This window comes from Vulpes lagopus, chromosome 1 (genome assembly GCF_018345385.1).
Source record: "Vulpes lagopus strain Blue_001 chromosome 1, ASM1834538v1, whole genome shotgun sequence".
NCBI classification, from domain to species: Eukaryota; Metazoa; Chordata; class Mammalia; order Carnivora; family Canidae; genus Vulpes; species Vulpes lagopus.
The window spans coordinates 9,011,395-9,032,937 of NC_054824.1; the positions used below are offsets into that span (position 1 = coordinate 9,011,395).

Genomic DNA, 21,543 nt, shown 5'->3' on the forward strand with positions numbered 1-21,543 from the left:
TTTTGGCCATCTCTTGTAATCTTCAGAGGATCCTCTCTTTCTCCAGCCTTGAACTGTTGCCGTGGCCCCAGGGTCCACTCCGTCAAGGCTCTCGGTCTCCCAGAGGTCTCTTAGCTGCTCCCAGCTTCTGTGCCTGTTCTGGTAGCTTGCAGATCTGTTTCTCACCCTAGCCTCTCTGCTGAGTTTCAGTCAGTAGTCCCCTTCGAGTTTTAAGCTCAACTCGTGCCAGACAAGATGGGCTGACCGCCACCCTCAGTCCTCTGGATTGTGAACATCCACTAACTGGCACTCCCCTTAAGCCAAAACCAGATACTGTTTCCAAACTCTGCTCCCCTTCCACAGCACAACTCATTGTTGGTGTCACAGGAAATTTAGGATGGTTGTCAAACCAGGGAAAATGTCTTCCACGTTTCCTTTAACGTGGGGGCTGTAAGATCTCAAGGCATTTCAAGTTTTCTTATGCAGTGAATAGGCCTAAAATACTTACGCATTTTAATCAACCCTCCTTCACTAGTTGGTTGATGTCTTCCCAGTGGTGGTATCAAATGACAAAACTAATACAAGGTAATAATGTGTCTATCCTTGACTCAAGGGAAAAACAATGCACAGATTGTGGAGCACAGTGCCTCAAGCAGGGGAGCACTCTTCCTGAGGGATTTGGGCAAGAGTGAGTTTTATGGAGCATTAGAAGAGGCAGCACGGAAATGGCATGATTACCTAGGAGGTCAGTGGTTTCCTTATAAGGCTAGCAGGGCCTGTTTGCTCTGTTAAGGTAAGCTAGCCAAGCTGAGTTAGAGGGTTGTGATTGGTGTTAGATTTCCTTGACAGCGATGCATTCTTTGTAGTGCGGACTGACTTAGGTTTAGATTTATGACATGGGCCTGGCCACTGGGGTAGCCTCCATTTTGTGGGTCCTGTTACACGAATTAACTTTACTAGTGTGGCGTATTGTAAGTTTTTACAGGTCTCGTAATTGGAAGAATTTTCATGGACAAGCTTCTGGTTTTGTATATCTCAAACTTGTTTAACCATTTTTCTCCTTTGCTATTTGCATAATCTAGTGCTAGGAACCATGATACTTAGCCATCTCACAATAAAAAAATAATTTCCTGATGCCTAGTGTCATTTTGGTGGGAAGTAGGAATATTCCTGGAAGGCATTCTTAAGCCAGGGTTGCCTGCAAGAACTTTACTCAAAGGACTATGAACCACATCAGTATTTTCCGCTAAACCCAAAGCAAATGTGTTTCCAAATCTGCTTCCCTTCAACCAAATCTGGTGTTACTTGTCACAAGAGGAAGCATAATGGAGGGTGTAGAAATGGAAAGAGACAGAAATTTTAACTGATTGTCGTTAATGGAGGAGGAAAAGTCATTTTCCCTCTACCATTCTGAATTCTCTGCTGAGACTTCTGTAATAAAAGATTAACAAGAGAAAAACAGGAGTTTTTTTTTTAATTTTTATTTATTTATGATAGTCACAGAGAGAGAGAGAGGCAGAGACACAGGCAGAGGGAGAAGCAGGCTCCATGCACCGGGAGCCCGATGTGGGATTCGATCCCGGGTCTCCAGGATCGCGCCCTAGGCCAAAGGCAAGCGCCAAACCACTGCGCCACCCAGGGATCCCCGAAAAACAGGAGTTTATTAACATGTATACCTCATGTACATGAGCTACCAGGGGAAAACAAGACACTCAAACGTGTAGCTTCCAATTCAGGCTAAAATACTGTCTTTAGCTAAAGACAGAAGAGAGGAACATGTAGGAGAGGCCAGTTGTGAAGAAGTTACCAGGAAAAGCAAAGTAAAAGTTGTTATACAGATTTCACTGGGTGCCTTTTCCAGTGATAATCCCTGGAGGTAACTTTAGAACCTTAACCTTTGTCTTTCATGATAGCCAGGAGAGGAGGTGCACCTTTATAAATTTATGTCCTGCTTTTAGGCTAATAGAGGAAGGGCAGAGTTTTCTTATATCTGCTGCTTCTTAACTGCCTTCAGCTCAAAATAATCCTTATGCCGAAGTGGTATATTTTGGGGCGGCATATTTTGCCATCCTTCATTAGCATATCTTTTGCAAATTTTACAGAAATCTATGTCCACACAAATATTTTGCTGTGGCTTTTCTCAGGGCCTTGTGTAAGTTAAAGGGCTTGGATCTTAAACTTCATTGGCCGTGTAGGGAAGGAAATATGGTTTCCCCCTATTCTTCCAAGTTCTTGCCTGGAACCCTAGTAACAAAAGACCGATTAAAAAGGGAAAAGCACACAAATTTATCTAATGTAAGTTTTATGTGACCTGAGACCTTCATAACGAAATGAAGATCTGAAGAAGTGATTAAACCCGAGTGTTTTTTAGGCTAGTTTGATAAAGAGTGAAGAGTCTTTAAAAAAAAAAAAAGTGCTAGATTAGAAGGTATGAGCTGAGTATAGTTAACTGGGAAATTTAACAAGGCCTATTCATTTGGATTCCTTGCTGTATCCTCTGTCTTGGAGATAAGGATGTCCCTGTCCTCCAGGTATAGGAGCACACTTCTCATATGAGGATCTTATGACCTGCCTCAGGGGAGAAGGTCAGGGAGTCCTTCCTATACATACTGCTTCTCAACTGCCTTTACCTTAAAAGATTAAGTATGCCAAGGTGTTTTGAGGTGCGTTATCCTGAACCCCGTCAGCTCCGTGGTAAATCTTTCTCTGCCTGTGTTCCTTCTGCCCCTTATCCATCCTAGGGTTGCCATCATAAACACTCCTTCCTCCTGTCCTCCTTTCTTCTCTCTGTTCTACAGAAGATTGAAGGAACTGGCGATTTGGTATGGTTCCCACTGCCTGTCCTTTTAGGGAAATGCATTCCCAGTACTCCTGGTTAAAATTCTGAGTTTCATTTCCCACGGAATCATTGTTACACTGTGTATGAGGTTCTTGGTCCATTATGGGTTAACTAAACCTTAATAAATGGCTACCCTGGGCACTGAGCCAACATATATAAATAGCTTTGTTTTCATGGGAAAATGTGTTTAAAGTTCCAAACAACTAATTCACACATGAACTCTTCTGCAAATTGGGGGATGTCTACATGAATTACGGAGGCTTAGAAGGGGACACACCAATCCGGCTATCTCGGCCAAGTGTGGTTGATTTGTTTTGTAGTTCTATTCTACTTGTTCAGATTAAGTTTCTCACTTTAGGGAGTAAACTTAGCATATTATGTTATATTTTACTCTCTTTCACCACCTTCCCCCCCCCGCCCCCCCCCAGATTTTAAAGTAGTATGAGAAATAAAAAAAAGAAATTAGGTGTTTTCAGCATCATCCTTAGGTTTTAAAGACTATTTCTAAAGAGCCATATTTAACTCATCTTTCTTTCTGAGCCATTAGGACTTTAAATAGAGGGCACTCTAATCTTGAGATGTGGCTTTTTTCCCTCCCACGAGTACGTGGTCTGGGGGAATCCTGAAGGTCCTATAGTTTTATGTTAGAAAGATGGGGAAAGCAAATATAAACCTTAAATAAGATTGAAAATGCCAACTTTTCCTTTTCACTGACTCCTAGGGTGATCATCATTTCACAGGAGATGAAAATGAGGCCTGCAGATTTGTTAGTGAGAGAGTTGGGACTAGAACCCAGGTATCTAGATCCCCAGCCCTGGCATTCCACTTTTCTGGGGCTAGGCCAGGATATACAAATTTGAAAGATTATTCCTTACTTCTGGATCTCAGCCTATTTTGTAGTATGTTTCCTGTATTTTTTTATTCACAAGGCAGTCAGGGTTGAGGCCTTGCTTCTTAAGGCTGGAATACTGAAAATGTGATTGTAGAGGGACTTAGGTACCCAGATATGGGATTAAAAGTGACTTAGTCATGGAAAAGAAGCCACCGCTGACTTAGTACCTTAGTTTAGGCAGAATTGAGAGATTGGACAGTGACAGAGAAAATCAGATTGTAAGGCTTCAGAATGCATATGCAGTGTCAATTCATACTTTCTTCCATATTTTTAATATCTGCCACAGTGTGAATCTCATGGCCTTCAAAAAGAGCTTCACATGTGAATTTAGGAAGTAAGGGAGGAACATGATTAAAAATCTTAGCAATTTTGAATTGTAGTACTTTTTCCAAATAGAGTATTTCCTGGGTACTTGTTCTATACAATAAGCAATATTCTTCACTCTAGCAAATAGACTTCTGCTTCAGTGAAGCTTGAATATATAGTGTGACCATTATAGCAAGCTGGGTAGAAAGCCTTTCCACTCTAGAGCACTTCAGTGGAGGGCCACTGGGGGTAAGCAACAGCAGCTATTTTCCCTTTGTGTCGGAAGTGCTTTGAAGAGTACAAGAATAGTTAGTTCAGCCACGGGACTTCAAACCACGGAGGACTAACCGACCTATTGCTGGCTTGAAAATTCATTTTGCCTGCTGTCCTTTTTTGGGGGACTTTCTTTGAAGAAAAGTGCGGGCTCTAGTTGAATCTGCACAAAACATGGAGCTAGCAGGACCTGAGAATGACGTGTCTCCAGGTCTTTATGGGCTGGCTGACTGTATGCTGTACTTCAATGGGCTTGCCCCTCGCCTGTTTTGCACTTGGGGCACCATCAAGTGGCAACATCAGGAACTGAAGCTGCCTCTGTAGAACCACTCCCTCTTCTGCCCAGCGCTGCTGTGTAACATTTTTGCTTTATTATTTGGGGGAATAAGGCTGCTTTGGATCAAGAGTTATGGGGAAATGATGAACTGACAATAATAAGGTTGGAGATGTGTCTGGCAGTTGGATCCTTAAGCAGCCATTATATCAGGTATCCTTTTAATCCAGCCTTACCAGGGAGAAAAGTAGAAATGAATTTCAGGCTTTTTTTCCACAAATAGCTAGGTGATTCCCTCACTTGAGGTAGTAGCAGTTATCTTGACTGCAGGATATAATGATTCAGATGATTTTTAAAGTCAGAAGACATCCACCATCTGCTATATCCAGGGTAATATGCCCAATGCTGGGCATAATGTGAGGTCTCTGCCCTTGAAGGCTTCCAGAATGGCTTGGGAAGCAAGTGTATGGTGAAAGTTAACAACGCGGCTAATGCCACATGGCATTGATTCCCAGTTTGGCACTCTCTTAGGGGTGTTGTGCAGGAAAGCTGGAGTTGGGTTTCAAGGGCAGGCAGTGAAGTTATCTGAGGTCTGAGCCATTGTGTACAGGACTTGGGCTGAGATGGAGAGTTCTGTTCAGGAAATGGTGAGAAGTCAAGTTGAGCTAAAGAGTAGATTGTGAAGGATCTAAATGAGTGTTTGACTTGCTACATTTCTGTAAATAGGAATGGGCCAGAGTGAAAGAGTAGAATATTTCGTGGATAAATTAAATTTTTAAAGATTTTGTTTATTGGAGGAGGGTGTGGGGAGAGAGAGAGAGAAAGAGAGAAAGAAGAGGGGAGGGAGCATGAATAGGGGAAGGGGCAAAGGCAGAGGGAGAAACAGATGCCCTGCTCAGCATGGAGCCCAGTGCAGCTCAGGTCCATCATGACCTGAGCTGATGACAGACACTTAACTGACTGAGCCACCCAGGTGTCCCTGGAAGACTTAATTTTTGGATATATCTGTGAGGCAGTTTTCATGCTTCCTACCTCCACCTCCCTCACCCCCCATTTAGTAAGCACTTGAGCTATTACTGTATGAATTGATGGATTTTCTTTTTATCTTTATTTTTTAAAGGTTTTATTTGAGAGCAAGGGAGCACAAGCAGGAGGAGGGGCAGAGGGAGAAGCAGACTCCCTATTGAGAAGGGACCCCCAACATGGCATGATCCCAGGGCCTGGGATTACAACTTGTGCCAGAGGCAGAGGCTGTAACCTACTGAGCCCCCCAGGTGCCCCAAATCGAAGGATTTTTAGAGGAGTTCATCTTTAAATTTTTCCCTCATTCTCTGCAATTTACAATTCTTCAAAAATTAAAAGTAATTTTTCTGGAAGGAACACAATTTACAAGAAGACCTGTTTTAATTACGTTTAGTGGTATTAATTTCAAAGGGAATAATAGCTGGCTCAGATTTTAGCAGTAACTTTTAAGATGTAAAGGGTGACAAACCTTCTGTGATTTGGGTAAGAGAGAAAAACACAAAATGAAACTAGGGTTAAGATTGTAGACAAAATGCATGTCCTGAGGTTCTGTGCACTGGCTAGAGATAGGTGACAAAATCTTCTGCACTTTTCTAGTCCCCAAATTAAAGAGGGACCCACAAATTTGGTGAAACTGGAGCGGAGAGAGAGAGGAAGTAATTTTGGGCTGGGACCGAGATGGTGGGAACCCAGGACTGGCGTGTTAAGGGTGGTAGGAGAGGCATGGAATCCAAACCCCCAAAATAGTAAAACGATGTAGGATGTTAGATGGTATAGTGGCAATAAAATGGAACATAAGGTAAGATGGGGAGTGCAGACAGGGTGAGGAAGAGAGCCTTGAGGATATTCGAGGAATAGCAAATCAGACAAAAGAAATCTCTGAAGAGTACTGCAGTGGAAGACTTGTCTGGCACATTCAGGAGCAGCAGGGAGGCCAGTGTGGCTGGAGTGGAGTGAGGTACAGAGTTGAGGAGATGGGGGCAAAGAGAGAGGGAAGAGGGACCCACAACCAGCAGTTATGAAGTTTATAGTGACATAAATAGAAGCTCAGCTACTCCCAGCATGTAGGCTTTAGAAAAATGTTTTTCTGTGCATACTCATAAAACGAATGAAGAATTATCTCAACAGTATCTCCTTAGCTAATGTGGTGTCAAACGCTTTTGATAACGTCCCTCATTCTAGGCTGGTAGCATAACACCAAAGTGCAGTTCAGTACAAATTATTTTTTAGGGACCTGAAACTGCAGTTCAAATAGGCAATTCTCTGGTGCTCTGGCTCTGTTCAATAAGGAAATGTAAGCATGTGTAAAGTAGTGATTCTTGACTAGTGATTCTCTTTTGGGTCACATATTTCTTTGGGAAAATTAGTCTGGATCCCTCTCCTCCCCAGTGCATGCCTGTAGAATCACACCAAATTTTGCATGTTATTAGAATTAGTTCAAATTAGTTCACAATTTCAGAGGGTTCACACCTCTATGTGAACTCATCCATAAACTCCAAGCTGAATACCCTTGGTCTAGAGGAACAAGAAGGCTGCAGTAAGCATAGATAGAAAAACCTGGAGCCCAACATTATTTGTACTGAGAGGACAGATTCATCTGCTTTAACAGGAAGCCAAATTGAGGATAAGATTGATTTCCATTTATGAAAGTAGATGTGCCTGTCGGGACAGGTTTGAACAAAAGACATTTATTCCACTTTGTCAGGAATGTGGTTGGGAATATGATTTTTCTTAGAGAGCTACTGAATCTACTGTAACACGCTAAAAAGGATCCCAAAGCTCCCTCCTATAAAGAAAGCTATGGTAATTTTAGTCTGGAAAAATTGTGAGGCAGATGTTACCAAGAACCGTCTGAGTGACTTAAAAAAAAAATGCAATATGTTGGTATTTTTGGTATTTGGTATTCTTGGTAAAGAGTTCATAGAATGTTTAAGCATTTATAGATTCTTGGAGAACTTAAAATCCTTGTGTAATCTTAGGAAGTGAATGATTATTTGCTTTTGGGATCATGTATCTTTGAACCACTTCATGGTGAAAACCTCTTGTTTATTTATCCAGTTACGTTGACTTAATATTTTCATTGATTGCGGTTTCTTTTGCATTGCAGTGTTTTAATCTTGGGTGCTTCAGGCGGAGTTGGTACTTTTGCCATACAGGTAAGACAGTTTTTTTTAAATCTGGGATTAGAAAGATGATTCCCATGAATTTATAAATTAACATATTATAAATTATTTTTTCATAATAGTTGAGAGGAAGGTAGACTCAGTAAATTCATCATAATTTCAGCTTGTTCTTCTTCTTTACTTATTTATTCATGAGAGATGCAGAGAGAGAGAGAGGCAGAGACACAGGCAGAGAGAGAAGCAAGCTCCATGCAGGGAGCCTGATACGGGACTTGATCCTGGGACCCCAGGGTCACAACCTGAGCCAAAGGCAGACGATCAACCACTGAGCCACCTATGTGCTCCTCAGCTTGTTCTTCTAAGAAGAAATTTCCTAATGTGGAAGAAAGCATCAACTTTTCTAGGAGTTTAATATATGACTTAGTTTGTGGTTATCCTCTATAGCAACTATAGGAAAACTTTTAGGGAGGAAGGCTAGGGGTAGTGCAGGCAGATAGAAATTTGTAATTTGGTAGAAATGGATAAGTTGTTTCTAGAATGTATATAGACATGCAGTGGTCAAAATCCTATAAAGATGGCAGTATTCCCCCAAAGTGATCTACAGATTCAGTGCAATCCTATCAATGAGAACTGCCTGTTTTGCCTAAATGAACAAGCTGATCCTAAAATGTATATGGAATTGCAAGAGACCCAAATTGACGGTCTTTAAAAAGGACAAAGTTGGAGGATGCACATTTCTCAATCTTAAAACAATACAAAACTATAGTAACCAAAACAATGTGATACTGGCATAAAGATAAACATACAGATCAGTGAGATAGAATTGAGCATCTAGAAATAAAACCATACACCTGTGGCCAATTGAATTTTGACTAGGAAGGCAAGACCATTAAACATGGAAAAGAGTAGTCTTTTTAATATAAGTAATGGTGCTGAAACAGCTAGATATCCACATGCAAAAGAATGAAGTTGGCCCCCTACTTCATGTCATATGTGAAAACTAAATCACCCTGGGTAGAGCTAAAACTATTAAACTTTTAGAAGAAAAGAAGAGTAAATCTTCATGACTTTGGATTTGGCAACAGAGTTTTAGGTATGACACCCAAAACACAACAGAAGTAAAATAACAACGACAACAAAAACCAACAAATTGGACTTCTGAAAATTAAAAGCTTTTGTACATCAAGAGACCCCATTAAAAAAGGAAAAAGACAAAACAGGGGCCAAATATTTGCAAATCAATTCTCTAATAAGGGTATAATATCCAGAAAATGTAAGAATTCTTAGAATTTAACAAAAGACAACCCAATTAAAAATTTACCCAAGGACATGAATAGACTGTTTTTCCCAGAGAAAATATACAAATGGATAATAAGCCCATGGAAAGATATCCAGCATCATTAGTCATTAGGGAAATGCAAATCGAAACCATGGTAAGAGATCACTTCACACCGACTAAAATGGCTATTTAAAAAAAAAACGGAGACACCTGGGTGGCTTGGGGGTTGAGCATCTGCCTTCGGCTTAGGCGTGATCCTGGAGTTCCAGGATTGAGTCCCACATCAGGCTTCCCACAGGGAGCCTGCTTCTCCCTCTGCCTGTGTTTCTGCCTCTCTCTCTGTGTCTCTCATTAATAAATAAATCTTTTTTAAAAAAATAAAATCTAAAAAAAGAAAAAACGGAAAATAACAATGTTGACCAGAATGCAGAGAAACTGAAACCCTTGTCCACACTAGGAGGAATGTAAAATGCAGTCGCTATGGAAAACAACCTGGAAGTTCCTTAAAATGTTAAACCTAGGATTCCCGTCTGACATGGCAATTCCATTCCTAGGTATATACCTGAGAGAAATGAAAATGCATGTTCAGGCAAAAATGGGTACACGGATGTCCATAGCAGCATCAGTATTCATGGTAGCCAAAGAGCAGAAGCAACCCTAAGGTCTATCAACTGATGAATGAACAAAATGTGGTATATGCAAGAGTGAACTATTACTCAGCCATTAAAAAGAATGAAGTCCTGAAGCATGGATACAACATTGATAAACCTTCAAAACATTATGCTAAGTGAAAGAATCTGGACACAAAGGATCACATTGTAAGATTCCATTTATATCCTGTCTACAAGAAGCAAATCCATAGAGATAGAAAGCCAGGAGCTGGGGGCGAAAGGCAGGAGGAATGACTGCTTAATGGGCATGGGGTTTATTTTTGAGATGAGGAAAATGTTCTAGAATTAGACAGTGGTGATGGTCGCACAACATTGTGAATGTATGTAATGAATTGTGTGCTTTTAAATTGCTTAAATTTTGAATTTTAAGTTTTTTTTATTTTAAAGATTTTATTTATTTATTCATGAGAGAGACAGAGACACAGGCAGAGGGAGAAGCAGGCTCCATGCAGGGTGCCTGACGTGGGACTCGATCCCGGGACTCCAGGATCACGCCCTGGGCTGAAGGCGGTGCTAAACTGCTGAGCCACTCGGGCTGCCCTTAACTTCATTGTCATTCATCATTAGATACTGCTATGGTCTAGATGTTTGTAGCCCTCATAAGTTCATATGTTCAAGTCCTAATGCCCAGTGTGATGGTATTAGGAGGACAGCCTTTGGGAGATGACTAGCCATGAGGGCAGATCCCTCATGAGTGACATTAATGCCCTTATGAAAGAGGTCCAATAGAACTCCATAGCCCTTCCACCATATTGAGGACACAGAAGGCACTGGCTGTGAATCAGGAAGAGCGCTCTCAACAGAATGTGACCCTGCTGATGCTTTGATCTCAGACTTCCAGCCTCTAGAACTGTGAGAAATTCATTTCTGTTTATATACTGCCCAGTCTGGGGTATTTGGTTAGAACAGCCCAGACTTAGACACCCAGGTCCTGGTCCAGAGACAGAGCAAATGTCAGTTAATTAAAAACTAGATGGAAGAAAAGAAAAGGAGAGAGGGTGGAAGGAAAAGAGAAATACCATATCCTGCTGGTTAGAGTATGAATTAGTCCAAGCACTTAGTAGATGATGCCAAATGATTTCCCTAAATCTCATTATAAATTGCCCTATGCCAACTCAACCATTCCACTTTTTTTTTTTTAATTTTTATTTATTTATGATAGTCACAGAGAGAGAGAGAGAGAGAGGCAGAGACATAGGCAGAGGGAGAAGCAGGCTCCATGCACCGGGAGCCTGATGTGGGATTCGATCCCGGGTCTCCAGGTTCACGCCCTGGGCCAAAGGCAGGCGCCAAACCGCTGCGCCACCCAGGGATCCCAACCATTCCACTTTTATGTATATACCCTATATGGACAGTTAATGTGCATGTTTACCACAAGTTATGTACCAGAATTAGAGATATCATCCCCTACTGGAAACAACTCAAATGTTTAACAGCGGTGAAATGGACAAGTAAATTGTGGTATATTCATACACCAGAATGTTATATAGTCATGAAAACAGACTATAGTTGCACACAGTGAGGTACATGAATCTCATGAGCAGAATAATAGTGAAAGAATTCAGAGCCTGTGTCATTCCATTTAATGACATTCAAGAACAGGTGAAACTAAACAGTAGTGTTTAAGGATCCCGACGTAAAGAGTTAAACTCTTTAAAAAAAAAAAAAAAAAGCGTGCGGGTGGTAGAGGGAGGCAGTTGGCAGAAAGGGTCCCATACTAGTCCAGATGGTGGTATTACTTCTAAAGGAGTGAGGGAACTTTGGGAAGGGGAAAGTAAGGATGCTCAGGAACATGGTGCATGTTCTAGTTATTAGTCTAGAGTGATGCTAAGAATACTGTTTGCTTTGTAATATGTTTATATTCCATGTACTTTTCTGTGCGTGTTTATACTTTACAACAAAAATATCTTAACAAAATTACAGTAATAGGACATTATCAAGGTTAAAAATCATACAAAGTTATTACGAGAATAAAGAGTAGAATAACATATCTATAGACAGTAACAGCACATCATAAAACATGCCCACAAGACAGATCAGATGTGACTTACAATTTCTAATTTTTTTTTAAGTTGGCTCCACACCCAATATGGGTCTTGAACTCACACGCTTTACTCACTGCACCAAGAAGGCATCCCCAAATGTGACCTACAATTTCAAAACAAGTTTAAAAAATTAAAAGTATACAAGACATGGAAAAAAAAAAAAACGAGATAAAATGGAACTGGAAAAATTCAGGAAAAAAAAGTAAAAGCAGGGCAGCCCCGGTGGCCCAGCAGTTTAGTGCTGCCTTTAGCCCGGGGTGTGATCCTGGAGACCCAGGATCAAGTCCCATGCTGGGCTCTCTGCATGGAGCCTGCTTCTCTCCTGCCTGTGTCTCTGCCCGCCCCCCACTCTGTGTATCTGTCATGAATAAATAAATAAAATCTTTAAAAAAAAAAAAAAGTAAAAGCAAACAAAATTATTTAGTATTGAAGACTAAACTAGAAGGAATTCAACAGCAAATAAACAGAACACATAATGCCCTAAAGAGAAATAGAATATATAAATAGGAAGAATTTTTAATTACAAAAGAAACCAACAAGAACAGATTCAAGAGGAAGTGTCAGATTTGAAAACAGGAAAGAAGATTGATATATGGATAGTAGGAGTCTCTGAAGAGGAAAACAAAACAAGGGAATACAACAAATACTAAAATCTGTAATTCAAGAAAATTCTCTATTTTCTTGAAATTAATGATTTGAAGCTACATACTAGATGACCATAGCACTTATCTAAGAACATGAACATGGAACTGGATTGAGCAGTATCAAGGAAAACCCTAGTTAGTAAAATTACTGGCTTTTAAGAAAAAGGGGCTGCTGGAATGGCTCAATTGGTTGTGTGATCTCAGCTCAGGTTATGATCTCAGGCTCATGAGGTAGAGCCCTGTGTTGGGCTCCACTTTGGGAGTGAAGCCTACTTAAGAAAGGAAAAAAAAAAATCCTTGGGACACCTTAAAAAAAAAAATCGTGTGACTAGAAGTAAAATTAGATTAGCATCAGATTTTTTGACAGCAGTGCTGTAAAGCCGCGGGGGCGGGAAGGGGGGCAGTGCAGAATGGAGTAATATATTTAAGACACTCAAGCAAGAGTACACTAAGACTAATTTTACATACAGCAAAACTGGCCTTCATGTATAAAGGTCACATACGAACTGTTAATAACTTGTAGGAAGTTAAGGAATACGGTCTTACCCTTTTCTGAGAAATGTACTAGAGCATGAACTTCTGACAGCTAAATGACTGGAGAGACCTCAAATTAAGGACTGCTGGTAAATGTTGAAATGTATATTTATCTGTAGAACCATGAGCTTAGAAAGAGAGCACATTGTGTAACAGCCATAGCCTATGACGAGGTAAATGCAGCACAACCATTATTAAAAAGGGGGTGGAGGGAACTGGGAGAGCATATATGATAATTCTAATGCTTTCCTTAATCAGTTCAGTAGTAGTAATAATAACCTTAGTATTACTTAGAGATCATTTTGTGTGTAATATACAATAGAACAGATGAATATTTATAGTATATTTTAATTCTGTCACCCTGTGTCTCTGACAGCCAGGATCTTAGGTGTGGAAGAAAGGATAGACAGAAGTTAAGTAAAAGCTTTGTAGTCTCAAATTTGAATTGGAAGTATCAATGTGAACTCAAAAGACTTTATGTATGTAAAGCTACCTCTTGATAGATCATCGCTCACTAAAAGAATGCAGGACTTCTTGGAGAAATGGCAGATTCTAGAACTAGGGCACAAAATGTACAAGAATGAGCTGAGAATACATTCAACAGCAAGAGAACTATCAGACTACTCGAGTCGTATCAAAGAGACTTAGGAGCCAACTTGAAAAAACTCAAAGATACGACAAGTTGAGTTCCAGTGATAGTAATACAATGAATTAAAACCCTTCAAATGTGTTTAAAGCCATGAGTTCATTTTTTTTTTTAAATGGTCACTTTTGGAAAATGATGGGGAACTAATTTATTTTATAAACTGGTAAAGGGGAAATAATTATTTGTCTTGCCTTTCCTATACGAATTGTACACCTGAATAAGCAAAATAATATATGATGGGAGGTGTTAATTTTAAAAGTATTCTAACTACTAAATGAAAAAAGAATATCACTATTTTGCATCCACCATTAAACAGCTAGTAAGACCTTAAGAGCAATAACCAGGGGATCCCTGGGTGGCTCAGCGGTTTAGTGCCTGCCTTTGGCCCAGGGCGAGATCCTGGAGTTCCGGGATTGGGTCCCGCGTCAGGCTTCTCTCTCTGCCTGTGTCTCTGCCTGTCTCTCTCTCGGTCTATCATAAATAAATAAGTAAATAAATAAGTAAATAAAATTTAAGAAAAGACAAAAGAGCAATGATCAGGCATTATGTGCCTGCTATGATTTTGCTAGCCACTATCCATAGTCTTGTAAGGAGATTGAAACAGAAAACACAGGGGATGAAGCAGCATGTGGAATTGCCCCCTGAGTGTGCAATCGGAAATCCCAGACTGTGGGAAACTCTGCAGGTCAAATGGCCTGGATTTATCCACAAATTATAAGAAAGTGAAGGGCTGTTCAAAGAGAGACTTAAAAGACCTATTTTTATTCCTGGTGAATAAATTTTAATCATTTTTACCAGGTCTCTGACAGGTGGCTTCCTGTAGTTCTTGTTAAGATGAAGCACTTAGAGTTCTCTAGAGAGAAGTCTGAAAAATGTACACAGGGTGCCATGCGTTTAAAAAAAAAAAAAACCATAGCTGGTTTTTCTACGTTCCCCCCTCTTTGTTTTTGTTTTTGTTTTGACAGGTAATGAAAGCATGGGATGCTCATGTGACAGCAGTTTGCTCTCAGGATGCCAGTGAACTTGTTAGGAAGCTTGGGGCAGATGATGTAATTGATTACAAATCTGGAAATGTGGAAGAACAGTTGAAATCTTTAAAACCGTATGTATTAGAACGGTGTTCACTTTGGGAAGTGGGGACGAGGACGTTTGATCATACAGGCTTGAATAGTTTGTTGACTTTGTAATTACATTGGAATCTTAGAATCTTAAATACACCGTAAGGAGTCATTTGGGGTGGTTTCTGTTTTAATTCCAGGTGTTCATACAGCACAGTGACATATATATATACTGAGGAAGATATTTTGCTTTCATGGTCTTTTGTTAATTTTTTTAAGAATTTATTTATTTGGGCAGCCCGGGTGGGTCAGTGGTTTAGCGCTGCCTCCAGCCCAGGGCGTGATCCTAGAGACCCGGGATCGAGTCCCACGTCAGGCTCCCTGCATGGAGCCTGCTTCTCCCTCTGCCTGTGTCTCTGCCTTGTTCTCTCTGTGTGTCTCTCATGAATAAATAAATAAAATCTTTGAAAAAAAAAAAAAAGAATTTATTTATTTGACAGAGGAGAGCGAGAGCACATGTGCACAAGGCGGGGTGGGGGGGGCGGGAATGGCAGGCAGAGGGCGAGGGAGAAGCAGGCTCCCTGCTCAGCAGGGAGCCCAATGCAGGGCTTGAACCCAGGACCCTGGGATCATGACCTGAGCTGAAGGCAGACTATTAACAGAGTCACCCAGGCGCCCCAGTCTTTTGTTAATTTTTTTTTTTTTATGGTGAAAAAATTTCTATTTAGATTTATAGCCAGCTGGACTCAGTTTAGATGATCCCAGTCTGATCAAGATGTTGACCTTGGCCACATCAATGTCATAGAGCTTCTTCACAGCTTGTTTGATCACCAATCAAGCTTGGTGAAGCACCAATAAGCTTGGTGCTTATTGGCCTTGACATCCACAACGAACACAAGTGTGGTGTTGTCTTCTGTTTAGATGTTTAGACTGTTTAGATGTTTAGACTCAGTTTAGATCTTCTTCACAGCTTGTTTGATCACCAATCAGGCTTGGTGAAGCACCAATAAGCTTGGTGCTTATTGGCCTTGACATCCACAACGAACACAAGTGTGGTGTTGTCTTCTGTTTTCTTCATGGCTGACTCAGTAGTCAGGGGGAACTTGATGATGGCATAGTGATCAAGCTTGTTTCTCCTGGGGGTGCTCTTTAGAGGATATTTGGGCTCCCTTGGGAGACGCAGGGTCTTGGGTTGTCGGAATGTAGGTGATGTACGGTTCTTTTTTTGTGTGACTTGCACGCCTTTCATCACCGCTTTCTTAGCTTTCAAAGCCTTTGCTTTGGCTTCGGCTTTGGGAGGGGCAGGGGCCTTCTTCGCCTTCGGCACCATTTTCGTGAAAGGGCCTTTGGTTAATTTTTAAGTTAACTTTTATTGTTGGTTTGTAAGAAGTCTGAAGACAAAATTGGAAGGTATGTTCTGTCTGGTGGCATCTGTCACCACAGGAACAAATAGGGCAGTGTATGAAAATATACGATTAGCGCTAAACATGTTTTCAGTGTTTTGGCTTAAAAAGGGCTTCAGAGGAACAAAGGCAGTAGAAAATATTGGTGACCAGAGTACTGTGGATGTTCTCAGTACATCTGAATGCCGGGCTGTGGTTTGGTTTAATGTACCAAACAGAAGCAGACTCAGTGATTTGTTCAGACCCTGCTGGTTCTGACTGTGGTTTGGGCAGAAATAGCGAGGGTGCTTATTAATCTGTTCTTCATCTACCAGGACAGAACTGCAGCTGAGAATACAACAGAGGAGTGTTTGGAAAGATGTTTTATTGCTTCTCTTTCAAAGGTTTTTCTCTTTTTCTGTTAGTCTTCAGAAGCCAGTTATTCTTGCCCACTTTGAATAGAAGTATACAGTTGACCCCTGAACGGTGTGTGGGTAGGGGCACTGACCTTCGTGTAATCGAAAATCTGCATATAACTTCTGACTTTCCCAACATTTACTTTCATTAAATAGCCTACTGTTGACCAGAAGCCTTAAAATAACACATAATAGTTAACACATATTTTGTATGTTATATTATATACTGCACTCTTAGAATAAAGTAAGCTAGAGAAAAGATGTTACTAAGAAAATCATAAGAGAAAATACATTTTTAATATGTGTTGTGTTTATTGAAAAAAATATTGGGTATAAGTGGTCATGTGCAGTTCAAACCAGTTGATGGGTCGATTATATTTTCATGGGTTTTAAAAACAAAAAACAAAGGGGAAGCCCTATTGGATACCACCTAGCCCTTGTTAGCCAGCAGTGCCCACTCCCCAACAGTGGTACGGCCAAGAGCCAGCGAATCCCTGCTCCTTCAACTCTGCAGCACCAGCCCTGCCAGGCAGTGTTCCAGACACGTGATACAGATACAGTGGTGAATAAGACAAATGCCCCCTACCCCCACCCCACCACCCTCCCATGGGGCTTCCATTCTAGTCAGGAAGGTTTCAGGGAAAAATGATCAAGGGAGGCCCTTTTTAAAAAGGAGGAGTTTGGGGGATGCCTGAGTGGCTCAGCGGTTGAGCGTCTGCCTTTGGCTCAGGATGTGATCCCAGAGGTCCAGGATCGAGTCCTGCATTAGGCTCCTCACAGGGAGCCTGCTCCTCCCTCTGCCTGTGTTTTTGCCTCTGTCTCTCATGAATGAATAAATACAATCTTTAAAAAAATTAAAAGGGGGGTTTAAGAAGGCCTCTGAGGCACTGGAGCAGAAGGTTTGCAGAGACAGCCAGGAGAATGGATTTTTTGGGGTTTTTTGGTGTTTTTTTTTTTTGTTTATTTGTTTGTTTGTTTTTGGTTCCCTGCTGTATCCCCTTCACCCGGAGCAGTGTAGTAACGTATGATACATGCTCAATAAAAATTTGTTCAATAAATTACTGAGGGAATCAAAGGGAAGAGCACTTGTTCAGGTCAAGATAACAGCAAATACAAAGCCACCATGTCAGGAATACACTTGATATGTTTGAGGAATCGCACTGTCTCTTGGAGAGATGTTGTCAGCTACTTCCTGCCTGTGCATCAGCACCTAGGTCTCTCTAGGTCTCTGACAGCTGGCTTCTAGATAGTAGAGTTTCTGTTGCTCTCATGTCTTCCGCTGCTTCTAGGAATAGCAGCACGAGACTGAGGCCTACGCCAACCCCTCTACCTTAAGTTTTATATGTGTCTAGAATTTGTCATGAGGGAACGGAGACTCTGCTGATGGAAAGCTGCAGCATACTCAGGCTGGCCCCCAAAAGTTCGCTATGGTTTGCCTTTCTCCATCTCTCACCGTGGACTCGCTGCTTTTGCTTGCCCTTTTCTGGCTGGGGAATCTCTCTAGCTTGCAGATGCCAGGCTGTGACTTTATTTTTGACTGCTTTCGTTGCAGTTGATCTTTGTAATTTTTGTCTGGAGTTTGGCCTCTGAATCCACCAAGAATACATTTATTTCTCCTTTAGCAGCTTCGTAGATTTGAATTTTAGACTTTTACAGCAGGAAGGGGCTTTGAAGTCCCTCCATCCTGTTCTGTCCTGTTATAGTTGAGAAAGTAAGGGACAGGGGACTTGGGAGTTTTCTCATGTTCAAGGTCGTGCCACTTAAGCGCTAGTGGGAGAGCTGAGACTACAATCTGCCTCTGGACGGCTCTTTGAAGCACTGCCATTTCTGTAATGCCAGGTTGCCTGTAAGTTTTATCTAAATTCAGTATCCTCATGTTTGTTCAAAACTTGGGAATGAAGTAGAAGCTTCAAGCCCTAAAAATCATTTTGTTCTCTCCTAATAAGAAGAGTAGTCCTTGAATAAGGTCACTCCGCTTTCTGTCAGTTCTCATTTGTCCTTCTTGAATTTGGTTCTGTGAAAGGGAGGGTCAAGATCCACAAATTTGGCCAAAGCTGTTTTTTGTTTGTTTGTTTTTTAGAAGCTTTGATGTTTGACTTCGTCCAGATGAATTTAGAAGGGAAAAAGGATTTGCCAAGATGGAATTCATTTATTAACTTACTTAACAGATAAGCATGCATTTTCTAAATAGATACTTTTACAAAAGTATTGAAAAGTGTTCTGGGGTTTTCTCCCCTGTAAGCGGGAGGGCAGTGATGACAGCAGGTTTGCATTAGATGTTAGGAGTGGAGAGTCCGGCAGTTCCTGTAGATACCGTGGGACTGGGGGCAAATTAGAACAGAATTGAAGATGGAGCAGATTGCTGATTTCTCTCCACATTGTCCTGATGCTGTACATGAAGCTGGAAAATAGTAAATTCCACACGAAGAGGATGCTTCTACTGGCAGTTCCGGTTATGGGGGGAATAAAAGCAAATCATTCTGTTGGTCAAAACCTTTCATACTTGCAAGTATTCAAGCACACTGAAGAATACTTTGACTTATATTGAATGGGTAGCTTTGCAGTTTCCATAAAGCTTAGGTCAGGGTTTCTCAACCTTGGCAAGCTTGTATTCTGAACTATTGACATTTTGGACTAGATAATTTTTTTGTTGTGAGGGGGCGGTTCTGGGCACTCTGGGTATAAACATCACCCCTGGCCTCTTGGTGCCAGTGGCCCTTTCGCACCACCTCTCCCAACAGTGACAACTAAAAATGTCTCTCAATCTTGCCCCTGCGGACCAAAGATGCCCTCGGTTGAGAACCACTTGTTTAGGTCATTTTTAAGTATTGGAAAAATGATACAATTTTATGACAAAAAAATTAGTCACATTTGACCTATTTTAGAGAAAAGCCAGAGTCAGTGAGTGGGTGTGCCTTCTTGTCCTTTGTCAGAGCAACCATCTCTTCTGGGTGGCATGGTGCAGCGAGGCTTGGGAACTGTCGTTGAAATAAACCCAACCGCTAACTGGTGTTGGGAATGAAGGGGGATTGGAGCCATAGTAAAGACTGACAAGGATGGTTTTATTTGATTTTTTTTTTTCTCTTTCCAGGTTTGATTTCATCCTTGATAATGTTGGTGGATCCACTGAAACGTGGGCTCTAAATTTTCTCAAGAAATGGTCAGGAGCCACGTATGTGACCTTGGTGACCCCTTTTCTCCTAAACATGGACCGATTGGGCATAGCGGATGGCATGCTGCAGACCGGAGTCACCGTGGGTTCTAAGGCATTAAAGGTAGTGAGAGCAAGCGAGCGCCTCCTGTTTCTGGAAATTGCTTTCCACCTAGCCAGGTTCTTTTTGTCTTGGAGGCAGCATGGCATGGTGGCTGTGGTATGGACTCTGGAGTCACACACTGACCAGATTCCAATTCTGGTCTACACTAAATAGCTGTGTCACCTACAAGTTACTTAATGTCCCTAAACGTCAGTATCTCTGCCCGTAAGGTGAAACTAATAGGGCGGCTACCTTACTGCATGCCGTAAGGGTTAAATGATAATCCATGTAAAGAATTGGCCCAAGACTTAAACACTCTTATTTAAATGTTAGACTTTATTATTAGCAATTATTCCTTTCTTGATTCCATCTGATAGACCCTCCGCTTTCTTCTTGCCTATACCAGGCTCACGTATGGAAGGGCGGAAGCTTTATTAAAAAGACAGCATAGAGGGATCCCTGGGTGGCGCAGCAGTTTAGCGCCTGCCTTTGGCCCAGGGCGCGATCCTGGAGACCCGGGATCGAATCCCACGTCGGGCTCCCGGTGCATGGAGCCTGCTTCTCCCTCTGCCTGTGTCTCTGCCTCTCTCTCTCTCTCTCTCTCTGTGTGACTATCATAACTAACTAACTAACTAACTAACAGCATAGAGCTGGTTGTTTTCATGGTAGTCACATTGGAACACACCAGTGATTTCTAGACTGGGGCCTTCTGACCTGTAGAGGTCCATGGGCATTTTTTTGAATATCAGGAACCCAGAGGAAATTGTGTTCTGACTTTAGTGAGACCACAAAGGCAAATAGAACAGCCATGCTTTTTCTGGAATTTTATCAACTTGTCCTAACACTGCACATCCCACATGAATCAAATACTCTAGCTGTTGAGCATTTCTGAGACTTGCTGAGTATATCTGACTCTGCCACTGTGGCCACTGTTAACAGCTATAAGGAGCCCCCATCACCCAATCCAACAACGGCCGTGTGTGGTGGATCTTGAGGACGAGTACACTGCAGCCATAGCTGCAGGGCTGACGGCAGGGCTTGAGTTTGTGCTCTTTAATTAACACCATAGCCTGTCATCCCCATGGTGGGGACAGGCTTATATCATTTCATGTTATCCACTCTTGGTGATTCTAGATCATTGGCTTGAAATCTGTATGAAGTTGAAATGATGTAAGTGATATAAGTGATAGGCAAAGAAAAAAATTCTATTTTTTTAATTAGACAAGATTCTTCAAACTCAGGAAAAAGACGGTAGAAGTCTCCTCAGTGGGCCAAAAGGTTGTGAGTTATGTCAAGCTAACGCCTGACCCTTTTGTATGGAGGCAATGGCTCAGTGATTATCTTTAGCATCTTTTTATTCTAGAAATTAATTTGGGACCTTTTTGAGGGTGAAATTGAGGACTTTAGCCTCTTGAATTTTGTGGACTACATACTGAGAGGGCTGTGACAGTGGAGACCACTGCTCTGTCCTTAGGAAGCGGGTCTGTTACCAGAGGTGAACAAACTGGGCCCTGTGCTCGTGGTGCTTTGTTTTCCTCTGATTCAGGTGGCAACCGGAAACGGTGTCCACAGGGTGCTTTGGTGTGGAGAAAGGAATCTTAGCTGTTCTTTGTCTCTTCTTTAGCTTTTCAGAAAACCTAGGTTTTCCAAGTGCTTCAAGATCTAAGTTTAACTTTTCCATAAGGTTTCGTAGTTTGTATTTCAGTGAGACCTCTTCCAAGTTAACCTTCTGAGTTGTCCTCTGAGAGTAGAACAGGCATCTTCTCTTTCCTCCTACTTGAAAGAGGATAGTGGTAATCTCATGTGAAAACCTTTTAAGTAGTTTCTGATGTCTTTCTGAGAATGTGCACAGTTAAAGCCTCATTGTAATGCTCCAGACTCCTGCCTGTTTTGCTTTACTTTCTC

At 41.5% G+C, this 21,543-nt stretch overlaps 1 protein-coding gene across 2 annotated transcripts in view; it reads left to right on the plus strand.

Annotated features, from left to right (window-relative positions):
- Nucleotides 1-21,543, plus strand: part of RTN4IP1 (reticulon 4 interacting protein 1) — a 46,060-nt gene that overhangs the window by 13,270 nt on the left and 11,247 nt on the right. For both annotated transcript variants that reach the window (XM_041764914.1, XM_041764924.1), the window contains 3 exons: nucleotides 7,694-7,742; nucleotides 14,494-14,630; nucleotides 19,476-19,659. In XM_041764914.1, coding sequence (XP_041620848.1) covers nucleotides 7,694-7,742; nucleotides 14,494-14,630; nucleotides 19,476-19,659 — 370 coding nt within the window. The remainder of the gene's footprint in view (nucleotides 1-7,693; nucleotides 7,743-14,493; nucleotides 14,631-19,475; nucleotides 19,660-21,543) is intronic.